This window comes from Drosophila sechellia, chromosome 2L (assembly GCF_004382195.2).
Source record: "Drosophila sechellia strain sech25 chromosome 2L, ASM438219v1, whole genome shotgun sequence".
Lineage (NCBI taxonomy): Eukaryota > Metazoa > Arthropoda > Insecta > Diptera > Drosophilidae > Drosophila > Drosophila sechellia.
The window spans coordinates 20,468,133-20,483,659 of record NC_045949.1 but is presented as its reverse complement, the minus strand read 5'-3'; the positions used below and the strand labels follow the sequence as shown (position 1 = coordinate 20,483,659).

The 15,527-nt window shown below is 40.6% G+C and overlaps 2 protein-coding genes across 9 annotated transcripts in view; one reads left to right on the top strand and one right to left on the bottom strand.

The window, feature by feature from the left end:
* Positions 1-15,527, top strand: part of LOC6618217 (GTPase-activating protein skywalker) — a 39,466-nt gene that overhangs the window by 1,274 nt on the left and 22,665 nt on the right. For all 6 annotated transcript variants that reach the window (XM_032727309.1, XM_032727308.1, XM_032727307.1 and 3 more), the window contains one exon: positions 12,919-13,460. In XM_032727309.1, the coding sequence (XP_032583200.1) occupies positions 13,310-13,460 (151 nt within the window). In that variant the 5' untranslated portion in view covers positions 12,919-13,309. The remainder of the gene's footprint in view (positions 1-12,918; positions 13,461-15,527) is intronic.
* On the bottom strand, positions 13,853-14,974 carry LOC6618218. Of its 3 annotated transcripts, none has more exons than XM_032727321.1 (4): positions 14,517-14,973; positions 14,344-14,459; positions 14,183-14,239; positions 13,853-14,133 (listed from the first exon to the last, which is right to left on the bottom strand). In XM_032727321.1, the coding sequence occupies exons 1-3, from the start codon at positions 14,671-14,673 to the stop codon at positions 14,207-14,209; spliced, it is 306 nt and encodes a 101-aa protein (XP_032583212.1). In that variant the 5' UTR covers positions 14,674-14,973; the 3' UTR covers positions 13,853-14,133; positions 14,183-14,206. The 3 variants fall into 3 exon arrangements, with proteins under 3 accessions (XP_032583212.1, XP_032583213.1, XP_032583210.1); XM_032727322.1 differs by having other exon boundaries at positions 13,853-14,103; XM_032727319.1 differs by having other exon boundaries at positions 13,853-14,239; positions 14,517-14,974.

Here is a 15,527-nt window from a genome sequence, read left to right as displayed (position 1 = left end):
TTGCAAAGTATACGACCTTTGGAGTTATTAATTATAACTCTGTTTGTACTTCAAACATTTGTTTAAGCGATAAATATTCCTCATTGGGTCATATAATTTGTTTAATCTATAACTATAAATACGGCCCTGCTGGCTGAGTTTCAACGAAAAGGCAATGCAATCAGCAAACATTTGCCAAAAATTCAATTTCTCTGCTTGGTTATCTTATCTGTGGGCCAGAGAGCCGCAAAAAGGAATGCTAAATCTATAAAATATGAGCCAGGTACTTGCGCGTAACTAACTATCTATCTAAATCCATTTGACTGGCAATGAAAAAATTGTATTTGGGTAAACTGTCTGTCAGCTGGTCCCATCGAACCGTTCGCTCACGTGAGATGTCCGATACAAAACGACTTTTCAATTGTGCCTCGCAAAATCATAAAAAAGCAGTCGTGCAATATACAGATACAGATCCGGCAGGCGAGTCAGCCAGAAAAAGTAAGTCCAAAGCTGACCGACTGGAATCAGAATCAATCGATTTTAATAAGTCAACGTCGCGTTGCACAGAGTCTCACATCCATCCATTTATCTGTCCGTTTATCCAGTCCAGTCCACACCACACAGTAATAATATTTTTCGAAAAATGAAATAATAATTTAAAAAAGCATTTTTGATTTTCAAACCTCATATATCGTTCGCCTACATTTCCATGGCTTCAAAAGTATTTATTAACAGAAACAAATGTTTTCCCAATATCATACAATCGTTTTTCTGCGTGCATCTATCCCAATCGCATTTTCAGCGAATATGTGTACGTGCCTAGGCGACGACAACGTGATTTAATCGGTGATTCACGTCGATTATTGTCCCACTGAAACCGACTAGAGTCTGTCTATAAGTTCCACCGCACTGTCAGCCACTTGGTTCATTGAACTCTGCCAAAGGGTCTGAACTTTATCGAGAGTAACCAACTAACCCAGTGCCTTCACCCTTAGCAACGCATTTATGGTGGGTAGAAAATCAATATTTGTCGGTCCAATCGCCCCGCCAAAATCACTGGCACTCACCTCTGTGAATTTATTTTTGTGACCACGAAAATATTGCACAAAAAGTTCCAGCTTGTTTGGCCGTAAATTTGGTTGTCATGGGGCCTGGTTTATGTTAAATTACCAGAAAATTAATTGTTTATGCTTGCGTTTGGGTCGAAAAATAATTTCGAAATTGCTCCCCTTGTGGGGGACAATGCGTTAAGCTAGGTTAGTATTCTGAGGCCAGCAAGACAGGTCTCTTCAATGAAACAAGAGAGAACGCTATGGTCGAAAACCTCGACTATCAGATACCCGTTAGTTAGCTAGTGGGTGGAGCCGAAGGAGAAATGCACATTACAAAGGGGTATCAAATCATAAAAATCACAATTTCTGAAAATTGTGGGTGTTACAGTGGCCATGGCATATCGATAGAAATCAAATAATCAAATCAAATAATAAAATAAAGGTAATGAAATCATATTCATATTCATATTCTACATTTTATATACAATCTTAGTTTATCCGACTGCAACCAGATATAATTGTTTGTCATCCACTCAGGATCTGAAACTGCGGAGATATTTATTTATACATTTGATCCATTTAATGGAGCGATATGGCCGTGGTCACCTGATGTAGATATCAGGGAAACATCCGCCGCTCTGTTTTATGGGAGGTTCGCAAAATTGAAATCCACACGCTCATAAATCCTAATCAAGTTTATTAAATCAAGTACTAGCCGCGATGTGTTAATAACAGAACTGAACGGAACAGAACGGAGCGAAACAAAAATACGCCCACCAGTTGGATTTCCTACACTCGAGCATAAAAAGCGCGACCAAAATAAAATATAAAGCGTTGCACACGAAAGGCAATTGAGGCGATATGAGCGCACAGTTCCATATATATATATATATATATATTAATCCTATATATGTAGAGAGCAGATACAAGATACCGACTTTGGATTGACGACGCTCGGTCGCTTGGTAATTGTGCAGCATTAATTTGTGCAAGTAATTTCATTGAGCTCGATCCCGTTTGTTGACAACAGCAACTGCACGGCGAAAATAAAATATTTAACAGATGTCCGCAGGGCGGTGTAGCGATATCTGGCAGCATTTCAATATGAGTTAATAACTGGCCGCAGGGTAAATATTCCCCCACCCAAGCCCCCGATTGACTAAATAACCTTGATTTCGCCTGACATCGTGTTGCCGTGTTGTAAACGTTATCCGTGCCGGATAAGTTGTAAATCAATGAGCATATCTGGTTATCAGCATTATATTTTGCCGGGTAGAAAGTGCTGTAAGTGCAGCTTATCGATTGCGTGGAAGGTAACTCAGCAATTCTAGTGAGGAGTAATTGGATTTTCGATTCTGTCTAAGTCTGTGAAACATGTACCCAGTTAAAGTTATAAAGTAATTAGTGGCCAGGCACTTTAGAAAACGCATCTGAACTAATATATGTGCTTCCTATCCCTTGCGGTTCTATTTGAGTTACGCTTATCCGCCGGCATTTCGAGTGGGTTGATAACAACGAGCGTGGCTTTTGTCCAGAGTGCATTGGACAATTTCCATACTTAAACACCAGAAATGCCCCCAGAGAGGTTTTCATCGCTCCGGTCGCTTTGTCACTCTTCATTGAGATAAGTTCAATTCGCATAGGAGGAGCAGTTGGAGGGACTTGCTCGAAAACATCCGGTGCTAGACTTGTATATCTGCATCTGCAACCAGATTCGAGGCATTTCAGTAGAGAGCTCGCATAAAAAGGTAGCCAAATAAATGGCATCTGCATCGATTATTTGAAAGTTTATGGAAATGAAATTGATATTAACTTAATATTAATATGTTGGGTTAAACCTAGATACGATCTAATGTAACCGTTTAGATCTATACGATATACAAATTCTGATTTCTCTGCATTATTTTTTCCTGTGCATCAGACAAATTCGCCTCGACAACGGGCCGGCCGCGTAGTTGTTTTTTTCGCCCATTGTGTTTTGCATACAGGCGTTTATTTTATTATACTTATTTGAATAAAGTGAATTACCCGCAGAGCAGACAAAAAAAAGTAAAGAACTCGAAAAGGTCCCCGCCGCCTGGTTCAGCAATGTGTGTGCTGAACTCCGCCCGCCGACGCTTAATTGAATTGAAAAATGAAAACTGAATCCAAACCGGACCGAACCGAACTGAATGAAAGCAAAACGATTCTCGGAGGAGCCATACGCGGAATTCAGGTTGTGATTCGACTTGCGAAAAATTCTTCGCCTGCGGTTCGATGTCTCCGCGTTCCTTTCCACTTTGCTTGAATATTTGATGTCTGTTTGCTGTGCTCTGGCTAATTGGAAGCGCCTTCGATCGCCGAGTGATTCAATTATTTGGTTTTTTCACCAGTTGAGCATTTCACCGGCGGGATAATTCAATTTACCTCTGAGTGGGCATGCCCATTGCAGATTTGTTTTAATTAATAATTTGTATTTCGTTTGCCGTGCTCTGAATGCAAATTGCGATGCTTCCGGAAGTGTCAGTCATGGTCACTAATTATTCAGCTTCTGATTTGTTTTCCTCTGCCAAATGAACTGAAATCCACACAGTTGGTTAGTATATTTTATTTTGCTTTTATGGAGTGAGAAAACAATTAGCTGTTTTTAAATTGTTTAAAATTATCCGCTACAAGATACAGTTTCCTGATTGAAATCGATTGTTTTGTATGCGCATCTATGTGATGAATGTTGGAAAACCCTTACATTCTGTTATATGATAGCTTATATGTGATCTAAAAATGAATAAAGTACAGCAGTTTGGCAAAGGTACCCACTCTTTTATACAGAAGAAACCGATTTTATGCGAATACCATTATATCGATCTTAGCATTTGGGTGCGAAATCCAACCTAATTAACCCGAAATTCGCATGGAAATGTTTACCTTTTAAGCACCTAAAAGGGTTATCATTGGGAAAATATTCCATTACAGAGTTGCAAGTGACGCAAAAGCGCTGCATCGCAAGCTCGGCTTTGATAATTCTGCGTGTCTATGAAATTAGCGAGTCTTCGTCTGCCTACGCATCCATACTCGAAACTCCTTGGATAATTTGGCGAACGTGATCGCACAATAAGAAGGCGGTATAATGCGGTTAGGAAAGTTAGCAAACCCTGATCATTGATCCCGCCCACCCAACCGAACTGAACTGAAGTGAAAATGAACTCAGCAGCAAGCAGACTCTCCGAAATTGTATAAATTGTATAAAATGCTAACTCGTGCCTAACCTAAAATGGTATTGTATAATAAGCGATACCGAATTACACAAAATGCACAGGCGCACAGACACTGGACACGCAAGTGGACACGCTATAAATATTTAGAAACAAGCCTCCCATTGTTTACAAAGCCAAACAACGAGCCAAGTGAGCGCTAAAGAGCGTCGATAAAGCGAATCGACTCGAAAAGCACGTGACGCTTTTGGCGGCTAACTGGGAATCGAGCGCGAACTGAAACCCGGCTCTCGAATATCTTTGGAGTTCGCTGGAATGCCAAAAACAAGTGTGCGCGTTGAATGCGAGAGGAAAGACAGACACTGAGTCATAAAAATGGCTTTCGTACATTTTGGCAGAAACTCGCGAAAAGTATGCCTTGTATGATGTGGGTACTCCTCTATATATGTATTTTTATATAAGTGAGCAAAAATACATTTTGATGCCATGATGATGGCATCGCACCGGTTATCCGCACTCAACAAAAAACCCAATATTGGCGAATGCACATCGATGGCGAAGTTGTTGTAGGCGTAGCCTGTAGATTTTGTGCCATAAGGAACATGGAGTTAGACGCACTAGTCTTTGTTTATCCACCCAGAAGATATTCCTCACAGAGTGCATCGTCACGAAGCGTAATCCAATGAACCATATGATATCCATCTGTGCATCGAGTAAGGAGTTCGATCTGGACAAGATCTTCCATCCAGGCAATGTCAGCAGTTAGTTTTAGTCAGCGGACCCGGACTGATAGCTCGTGACACAGTGCACATAGTTTTGGATCGCTTATCAATAAGTACCAAATTTCGCAGCTCATTTCTGGCAAAATCAAAATAAATCGGCCGTCGTTTATCAGCGGTTCTCGTACAAGCAAACTGACTTAATGCTTCTCACACAGCGGCTATCTTATCAACAAGAATATAAATATTGTGCGTATTAAACGTATTTTAGCCGTCAACGCATGTTCTAAGTTACAATTGATGTCGCACGCTCAAACATTTAACACAATTTTTTACCGTTTCGTTTGTAGTCGTGCACTTGGTTAGAAGTCAGCTAAATACGAGGGTATTTCAAGGTTCGGAGGATCTCATCCCACAATAAACAATTAACACAATCATCCTAAAATGTATCAATATGAAGAGCATTGCTTCTCCAAAATCGAAAACTCTACTTTTTCATTTCATTTAATCTGTGCGAATTTGTTTAATATTATCAAGATACGTTTTGAGAGCTTACATGGTGTTGGGTCATGCAGCCGCCAAAACTGTGCAGTAGACTAATCTCATACTTGTTAATATTTAAGCCAAATTAGTCAGTGGTAGCAGTTGCGATGCCCATAGTGCAAACCGCTGCTCTCGCACGCATTTATCTGTACGGCTCTCATCCCTTGTTTGTTGTTGTTAGCTACCTACGTTAAGCTTGGGCGCTGCATTTCGGCTGCCTGCCCGCCAATTGCCATTTCGTCGTGTTTCGGAAAAGACTTAGCTTAGGCCTTAGCTGCTTTAAACAATTTGCAAATAAAAGCTGTCGTCATAAAAACAAACTTTCTTCGGTTTTTTATTATTCGCAACAGCTATTGAAAAAGCTCAATAGCTAAACACATGGCTTATAGATTGCTTAATCTAAGTTAAATTTCACGTAATCTTGTTTAAATGAATTCGTTAAAAATAGCTTGGCAATGTTGAACAACAAAATATGCCTATTTACATTACTTAAATTAAAGTTTTAGAAATTTATGGCCATATCTAATTGCTCGCCATATTTACGAAAAAACACCGGCGTAAAAATTGTTTATTATAGCAACTTGAAATTTTCTTTGGGTGTTGAAATACGCCGAGCGTAAACAGTAGTGCTTCTCTCATAGCCACCCGTGGTGCCGTGTTTTCCAACCCAAGGGATGTGGACTGGGCGCTAGAATTTATATTACTTTGTTGTATTACAGCGCGATTCTTGGCCAAGTCTGCCGTGGCGCATTCCTCCAGCCATTTGCCATCGTTTCAAGAGCCATTAGGAGCCCCCGAGGCGACATATGGGAATGCCTATTAAGTGGGGCCACTAATTAGCCATAATTCGAGTGCAACTGCCAGGCGGCTGATGTCTTCATAAAAGTTCCGTTGACCAGACTTAAAATGTGAGCATTAGCTCGTGATGGCCGCACAGGAAGCGTTTTACATGCATATTAAGTGTCGAATTTTGTGGCAAATGAGCCACAAAATGTCGGCGCAGTGCTAGGTAATTTTTGACTATTTTGAATAATCGCCATATGGCGGGGATCAAATGTTTCCAATTTCGGTGTTTATGGATATTTGAGCGGTGTTGGAAAATGTTCCTCGGCCAACGCGTCGTATGAGTAATACCGATTGCCTTTCATGCGCCGTGTTATACAAACAGAGGAAAACCCGATGTCCGAATAACAACCTATGGGGAAATCATATGACAGCAGCGATAATGTAAACACTTCTCCGTACATCTCCATATGATTCATGCGATTCCATTTTACTAGTCCCAGAACATTCTGGGCCGAAAAAATGTAAAATTTAAAACAACAATTCCGCCAACGCTGCACTTTGCCTATATTTCTGTAAGCTTTTCATTTTTCTGGGCTGCATTGCTAACGGTTTTTTTTTTTTTTTTTTTTTTTTTGCTTTTCTGCCACCCAAGCAAAGAAAACTGGGCAAGCAAATATGTTGAAAATGCGCGCTTACATAACACATTTGATGGAAGTTTTGTGGCCCCTTTTGGGGAGTTGGGTGTTCGGTGCTGGATGGCCAAAGCGGCAGAAAAACTGGGGAACGGAGTGGTGGTGCCACAGCTTTGGGCGGATTCAAGTGGCTCCCGGTTACGAGGCAGCCTTTGTTTGGCGGCTCCAGGGACATTGCTCGTTTGTTGCGAGGTTTGCTCAACTGGTACATGGAAATTCAGCTGGCTTAACTATTACGTGGCACTAAACACAAACAATAGTATAGAGTGCTCAAAACACATTGAGAGCTTTCTGTTAGTGGCTAGCCTCCAGTTCTGCCCTTAATAACTAACTTAGTTTAAGCATTAACAATCCGAAATAAATTATCGGTATCATAATTATTGAAGAGAAAAAAATAGGAATTTAAAGGTATTTATAATACATAATTTAGGTACATGGCATAAATAATCTAGTTAGTGTGTTATCTGTATTTTATTTAATTGTCACTAAGATGCATTAACATTAATGGAATCGGTGCGAGTAATAAATCGGTATTAGACTAACTTTAATTTCCTTAATTTTTCTTTGATCCTCACTTCGTAATATATTTCGATTTTATATGTATTCGAAATAATTTGTTTGTTTCTTTCCATCTTTATGCCTAATCTCATCTCTAAAGGCATTTGTTACCCAATACTAAGGCCCAGTTTCTAGGGCTTTTGCCCTACTCAACATCTTGCCCGATTTTTGAAGTAACTCTCGCTGCCGTCGTTTTTCTTTTCCGGCCAATTGTGCGCAGTGGCTTTTCCGTGTGTCTAGGCCAAGTCGAGTCAGTTCCAGATGCCGACTCAGATCCAGAGGCCTGGCCAAATGCCCATATATATAAAAAAAAAAACGGAGACCAGGGCCCGTTTCACGTGATTTTCTTGCCGTTGTGCTCATGTGCAATGATTATGAAATAAATTGCAGCCGCAGCTACTGTGGCGTTGCTGCAGTTGCACTTTTTTCCTTTGGGGTTCAGTGACCCGTTTTTGAGCTCGATTGTTGTGCTGCTTGTGGCAAGTGCAGTGTACATGTTTTCCTTTGCTGCCAAAAAAAGAAGAAAAACAGAAACCGAAACGGCGAAACGGCGAAACAGCAGACCCATAAAACCTTGCGTGTGTGGCATTTGCAGCCGTCACGAAGTCTGCCGCCAAAAAGGCAAAAAAAAATAAGAATAATAAAAATATAAAAACATTCGGGTATTATGGCAAGATGAAGAGGGGAATGAGGGGTAACGCTGAAATCAGGTCAACCGCTCTGGGCCCTGTTTTAATTGTTCGGACTGTCTGACAAACTTCAGTTTCGGTTTCAGTGACTGTCCTTGCGGCAAGTTGAAGCTGATTTCCTTGCGAATTCCTCAGCTCTTGGCCCGGTTTTCTCTGTCCGCCGCTTTTGTCCTCTGCTTGCCCTCTGCTCCCTGGATGTCGCCTTGCCACTAAGTAAGCTAAAAGTGATTCGACTGGGGACATAAATGGATTACACTTGGATGAACAGGGAATAGTGGCGAGTGCCCAAGAAACACAATTGGCACAATTTCACACGTTTCATAGAAAAATTAAGTTTATGAAAATCTTTTGCTTTTTTGCTTTACTTTTAAAAACCTAGTTTGCATATTGCTAAATCCTAACATGATTATTTTTCCATTAGTTAGCCTTGTTTAATGCATGTCTGCTCCTTGTCATTGTGTCCTAAAAGAGTCTACCAGTTTAGAACAATTCAATATTTTCTTAAGATTAGATTACAGGGTTCAACTAACCATATTAGGAAGTCTATTTGCAGGTCCTGGTTTTTCCTCTCTCCAAGCCTCGTCGCTCACTCCTTGCTCTTCCCTCGCATGCGTGTGTTGGTGCTTTCATTCATTGATTTCAGGACCCTCCCTCGGGCTTCTCTCTCCCAAAGTCCATCCTCTCCTCTCCGGTTCCCGCCCCTCGATAAGCTTAGTACACTCCCAGTTCGAGTTGCCACTACGCAATTCCATCTTTGTTGCTACTTTTCGGTCTGCTGCTGCCGCTGCTGACGCAAAGTGTCCTGTCACACCCACACAAGAACAAATAAAATAAAACACCAACACAAGCACGCGCACACCCACACAATGAGCCTTGCGTTGCCCCACATTTTCTGTACTTTAAGGACTTACTGAGCAGAGCGATGGCATAATTTCCTCCCTTTCCGTTGCGGCTCTCTGCCCCAAATTCCCTTTATTTTATTCCCTCCAAGCCCTGTTTGCCTTTCTGTCTGCTTGGCCCCATTTCCTTCATATACCCTTCCAGAGTGTATATACATTATTATACATACTGGCATTTAAGATATAATTATACAAGTATTGCTAGCTATGCTAGCTCAATGCTCAATATGGAAAGGATCTGGAACAATAGTAATAAAGAGTATATATTAATCAGCATTAACGATTTCGGCCTGTACCCCGATTTCAGAAAACTGGCACAGTTTTCAAATGGGTTCCGTGGGGTTCTAAAGGGTGGTCAGTGGTGCACCGAAGGACCAGGCCCAAGTCATTGCACTCTCAAGGCAATCGAGGATATTTCGTGTGGAGCACTGACAGCTGCTTGGCCTAGTTTGAAAACGTTTTAGCAAAGCTTCGAAAGGTTCCTTAGGTGCGGCTTAAAAGTACGCCTACCCTCCAACACGCCCCTCTCATAGGGTATGCAAATTCCCCTCAAGTGGGTGTGGGGTTCTTACCTTTACTTGGCTCGCCCTGGGCCCCAGCCAGGTGACCTAGTTATTTTGAAAATGTCACTTATTTGGGTGGTAATTAAATAGAAAATAAATGGTTTCTTGACAGCTCTGACAGACTTGAATGTCATGTGTGCATTCTAAAAATTCGAACATTTTAAATTACTGTACCTATTTCCAATCACGAATGCCCATCTTGAACTCGGACCTCGTTTACTTAACATTCGAACCTTTTCTCATTATCTATTCCGTAGTCTTAAAGGAGTTTCTATTTCTATTTTTATCAGCTAAGTTCTCGACAATCTTACAAGGTCGCCAAGCTTATCGAGCAGGGATTACCTTTTGATTTCCTGTTCAGCGAAAAAAACCAAAGAGTTCCGAAGCTTATAACTTCGGTGAACTTTGTCGTAGTGGAAAATTACTAGGAAACCTCAAAAGTTTTTCCTCTTCGCTAACTGACGCAAATTGCACCGAGAATTACGTGACGAGAGTTGTATCGAATCGAGTCTCGACTTGACCCACCGATTGTTGCACTTGCGTCACTTTAGCCGCCACAAGTCACCCACATAATTGTTGTGGCATTACTTGGGCCTCGTCTCTGGCAATTGCCGATTAACCAACGATTCAAACGTTGTTTAACCGATGGGTTTATAAATATTTCAGTTTGCTCTTATATCGACTCTTTGTCCTAAAATCGTATTTTATTTTAAAGGTTATCGTCTAGGTAATTAGGATATATATTTTGGCATATGTAACCTCAGCATTTTCGTACTATTTTTTGTCGATTTTCCAGCTCCTGGCTGACATCTCGCGACACCGACATGACGGCGTGTCGCCTCATTAGCATAAACGTTTTAATTAGCTGCTGGTTGCCGGGAGCGTTAATCGATTCGGTGCCGAAACATTTGTGTTTCTCGGGGCTTAGCTGAGTTTGGCTAAGCTAGGCATTGTACACTGTCCAATTGAATTCAATTGAGTGGCGGACTGCTTGATTTCATTAGCGCAAATTGGGTGCATTATAACATTTAGATAACGTTCTCGAGTCCGGAGGCAGCGGGCAGCAAGCAAACAAGCAGCTCAACTGCAGTGCAAATTATTGTTAATAACTCTATATATCTGTCCATGTGATACCTGCTTTGCTTTGCTGACGACTTAACCCGAGGCACCTTGAAAATACTAGACGTAGCATAATATTGACATACATATGAAAATTGCACATTACCACTCAAAACGAAGCGAATCGAGTCAACTTGAGTCAAGTTGACTGGAGTGGTATTAAATGGAACTGTGCGAACAATTTTCGAGGCTTAAGTGCCGCGATATCTGTTTTGGAGAGGGCGGAGCTCCCAACTGAAGTCTGATCTGAAGTGAAGTGGAAATGATTCAAGACTTTCCGTTACTTGTTTACTTAGCCAGTCGGTAATATGGAAAAGTCGAGGCTCCCTGTGTTGCCAGTTGCCAGTTCATTGTAAAACAAACGGGTGGCTTATTAGTGGGAAGTGTAATCACTTGAAGTTGGAGAATGAAATACAGATGAGCAATATCCAGGATCATTCTCACTGAAGTCTCGCTTTCATACTCACCAAAACAGTATTAACGGTTATTGATTAGGTGTTATCATAGGCAAAAGGCCATCTCTGCTTCACTCCATGTCATTCTAACGCACCTCAGACGAACCTCTTATCTGAGGTCTCTTCGAAGCTGCCATAGATACAACTTGTCTCGGCGACAAATCCGCTTGACGGCACCTGTTTGCCCGCCTGCTCCGGCTCTGCTGGCCAGGTAAAGAGTCCGACACCTTATATCGGACAGCCAATCAAGCAAACGCAGCGATCTATATTTCCCTATATTTCTATCCGATGTCGGACCCTCCTAGTCCCCCATAAGGAACCCCCTCCCCCCAAAATGACAGGCTAAATCATTAAGAGTGTCAAAGGAAAATAAAAAGCTCAAGAGGCGGTTCGTCGTTGCTTGGCTTTCGATACGTGTTCGGAATTCCTTTGGAAATTTGCAATTGAATTTAATTTTTTCGTTTGCTTTGACGCTGATTTGGCTTGCGAATTGTGACGAAAACAGAACAAAATATGCGTGCAAAGTTAGCAAAATGGGGGGACAAACACTTAAGATAAATAGCCCGTCTTTAGTTCCCCAAAAACATGATGATGAGTTAAGTGGAAAATTGAAAACAAAAAAGGATTTGAGTATTGATTATACGCAGCGTGTGCCGAAGATTAATCGAACAATCGTAATTGTTGCTTGTTGCCATAAAAGTTTGGTGTTCTGCTCTTTGAACAAATAATATTAATATCATTAGGTTGGATTTTTGTATGGTATTTTTTAATTTCTTATAAATTTATTTGATAATTCAGTTATTTAAAATAAATAAATGTCTGGTTTTTTTGTTTTTAGATTTAAGTACATTTTTGTTTATGGCCGAGTGAAATATTTGCACTGGATATTGTTGTTTTTTCTAATTTCTGTTGGATTTAATTAGATATCAAACCGGCTACTGTTGTCGGTAGAGTCACCCTCAGCAGCGAAAACGTCTTATATATGCGTGTGATTTTATATATATTAAAAATCTGGCCAGTTTGCTTTTTATAGCCGGCTCGCAATTAATGAGCGGGCCAAGTATTTTATGAGCCAATGGCGCCTTTGGCATTATCTCTACTGTACAGTTCGAATGGGTCATGTCATTGAACTAATTTCGATTTTGAGTCGAAGGAATTGTTTCCATATGCTTTTGCTATCTTGTCGATTAAGCGTGAAGGATCCTAAGCTGTCTGTTTCGGGTATTTCAAAATGTGTTCGAATATATTTTTTTTTTTTTTTTTGGAGTAACTAATTCTATTTATTAAGATTTCAAAAGGAATCGTTCAGTAATTCCTCTGAACTTAACCTAATGTGTGATAAAGATAGATGAGACCAAGTGGTATCTTAATTATAAAGTACAAAAGAAAATGTAATATGTTATGTTATCCTCCGTGTAAGGAGATCGCTGGGGTGTACCCTCTTCAGTCTTCGGAGAGAGATGGGATCAGCTAGGATAGTTGCTAGTCGGTTCGGGTGGGCCATAAGCCTGTCGGCATAACGGCTGCTGTGGAAATTAATCTGATCCCCAAGAAGGGTAACTTTCAGATCTCTTTCGATGACTATGTTCGTCACGTACCAGGGGAGCCCACTGGACTGACTGGACCACAAATATATATATTTAACAAGCGTCCCCACTTCTATCTCATTGCAGACTCGAAAACGACGACAATTGCGATTTGATTCACACAGCTATGCTTTTGCAGTACTCGTGCTAAAACGTTTACTATAATGAATTCCGCGCGGCACCATCGTATTGGAGTATTTCTGTCTCCATAACTTGGCCACTGTTTACACAAAATTAAAACTTAAATATAATAGTAGTATTATATTTAGGCCGACTACAAGCCCAAACAAGACCCGCCAATCGATTGCCACACCGCGGACAGCAAAGCACTGCGAGGTAAAAAGCCATCTAGTCAAACAGAGACAACGAAGGAGAGCCGCCAACTGCCTGGAGGGAAGAACGGATCCGAGTGGACGCCAACCCGAATCAAAACTTGACAGAGGACCCGGATCCAGAGACCGCAAATCTGGCTAAGAAGATGCCATACCATCGAGGCGGCGATGCCTCTTCCCAGGCCGACAAGCTGAGCGGCATCGTGGAGGAGAGCGACCTGTACGAAGGGTTCGCCCCGCATGTCGAGACGTCCGAGATCAAAACCCTCGACTTCTACAATTTACCAAAGCAAACGGGTGAGTACTACGGAAATTTACAAATTAATTTTATTTATCGGGTGATTTCGTCGGGCCTAGAATACGGTTTCTTGAGATATTATTATTTTTTTTTATTGAGATATTACCATAAAAATGGTAAATGTCAATATGATACCGGTATATGAAAATAGCATCTGTTGGTTTTCCAAACATAATAACTCTTAAATTAGTATTCTATATATTATAAATAGGCACACAAAGTGCCAATTTTTCTGAATATGTGTTTAAAAATTATAAGTAATTTGTTCAATTATAAACAAGTATTTCTTGATTATCAAGTAACTGTTACACAGATAGTAAAAAAAACCAAGGACACATATCCATATTAATTATAGGTCCATGAAAATAATCAATGCAAGTATCTTCGAAATTAATCCCGCATAATTTATTATTTATAAATCAAATTGAATCTAGTGCATATAAACTCTGCGGATCTATTATGCCATTTCATTGGTAGCATCATTTTGACTGCCGCATTCTTGTTTAAAGGATTTTCAATGTGCTTCCAGCATGGATTTTATAAAGTTAGTCCGTTTACAAGGATTGGGCTTAAAGTTCTTGATGTGCGGTTCGTGCTTAAGGCCACCTCCTCCACATCGTCGACTCTATAAAGATTAAAATACTAGGAAGCGGGGAAGCGGGTCCATTACACCTGGTTTGGTCATTTAATGATACAAGATTATACTTTACAAGTAACTTACTCGGGCGGATTTCCCGTAGCTCGCTTAATCAGGTTGATATAGGTGAGAGCTCCATTGCTGCAAAATAACAATAGATTTTTACTCTTGCTAATGAAGTTGAACTGCGCAAGGGTAAGGATTCATTTTGCGGACGGAGGAGACAGCTAAAGTATAAAACCCACCTTGGGATACTGATTAACGGACATGAAGACCTTTTGGGTAATCTTCTTCGGCTTTTGGTTGTACACGTCTAACTCCTTGCCGGGAATACGACCAGTGCCGTAGACACGGTCCACAGCTGCAATGTGGGATTAGTACCATTAAAATACCCTGTAAAGGGCCGAATCGATTTTACCCTCGGCGATTAGCAGTGCGCAAAGTGGAAAATCCGCGGACAATCGCTTCCGCTCCTCGTTTAAATCGGCTAGAAACTTTTGGGCCACCTCGTTCAGACGCGGCTGGTGGTCGTGGGTAGGTGGATGTTTCAAAGGTAACCCGCTTGCGGTTCCCATTTTTATTATAACAATCCTTACCAAAAAATCACAATTAAAATTGATGTAGACTGAATAATGCCTTGTATATCAGTGAGCTAAGATGGTGGCAGACCTGCCAACCGTTTGAAGTTTTGAGGCTGTCAACTTTTCCAGTGCTATAGTGATTGTTTAAATCTCGGGTTTCCCATTATGTACAAAAAGCTGCACACCATGTGGGTCTCTAGTACACTTAAGCTACTTACCCATCAGATTAAAAACAAGAGAGAATGCTATTGTCGAGTTTTTTCAGTTTCTTCCAAAACGAGAAATTTCAATATTTTTTGAAATATCGGAAGAAATTGGAAACAAGATAATAAAATGAAAATGCCTCCCACACGTAAACAAGAAAATCAGGTGATTGAGAAAACATGTTTCGCTGAGGGTACAATTTCAATTTATGCGTATCGCGAAAGAGTATTTGTTTGCCTTTTACTTTGCCTCGCACGAATACTTTAATCAATAAACAGGCCGAAACCATGGAGTAAGAACAGAAAGTAAAAGCACCAAATTAATTGTAGGTTCATGAAAAAAATCAAATGCAAGTGTATCAACTAAAAGATACCCCTTTATACATTTTCACAGGGGGCTGCTCAAGAATATTTTGGCATATTAATTAAAATGGGCAAGTAAAAGATATAAAATTTTTTTTAAATGAAAACATTTTTCAAAAGTTCTGGCGCTGCAGTTTAGAATGATTTGTTCTTGGTGGGCGTGGCAACACATCGTAAATAGAAATCAGTACAGGAATTGTAGTGCAATCAGTTTTTGACAATTGACATACAATTTTTACTTCGGGGACATTTTGCTATTCTGAACATTTCCTAGCTTTTTTT

Coding starts and splice junctions, on each gene's coding strand:
- LOC6618218 (XM_032727319.1), bottom strand. CDS start 14,673: ATGGGAACCGCAAGCGGGTTACCTTTGAAACATCCACCTACCCACGAC. Junction 14,460..14,516: donor CGCACTGCTAATCGCCGAGG/GTAAAATCGATT, acceptor CCCACATTGCAG/CTGTGGACCGTGTCTACGGC. Junction 14,240..14,343: donor CCGTTAATCAGTATCCCAAG/GTGGGTTTTATA, acceptor GTTATTTTGCAG/CAATGGAGCTCTCACCTATA.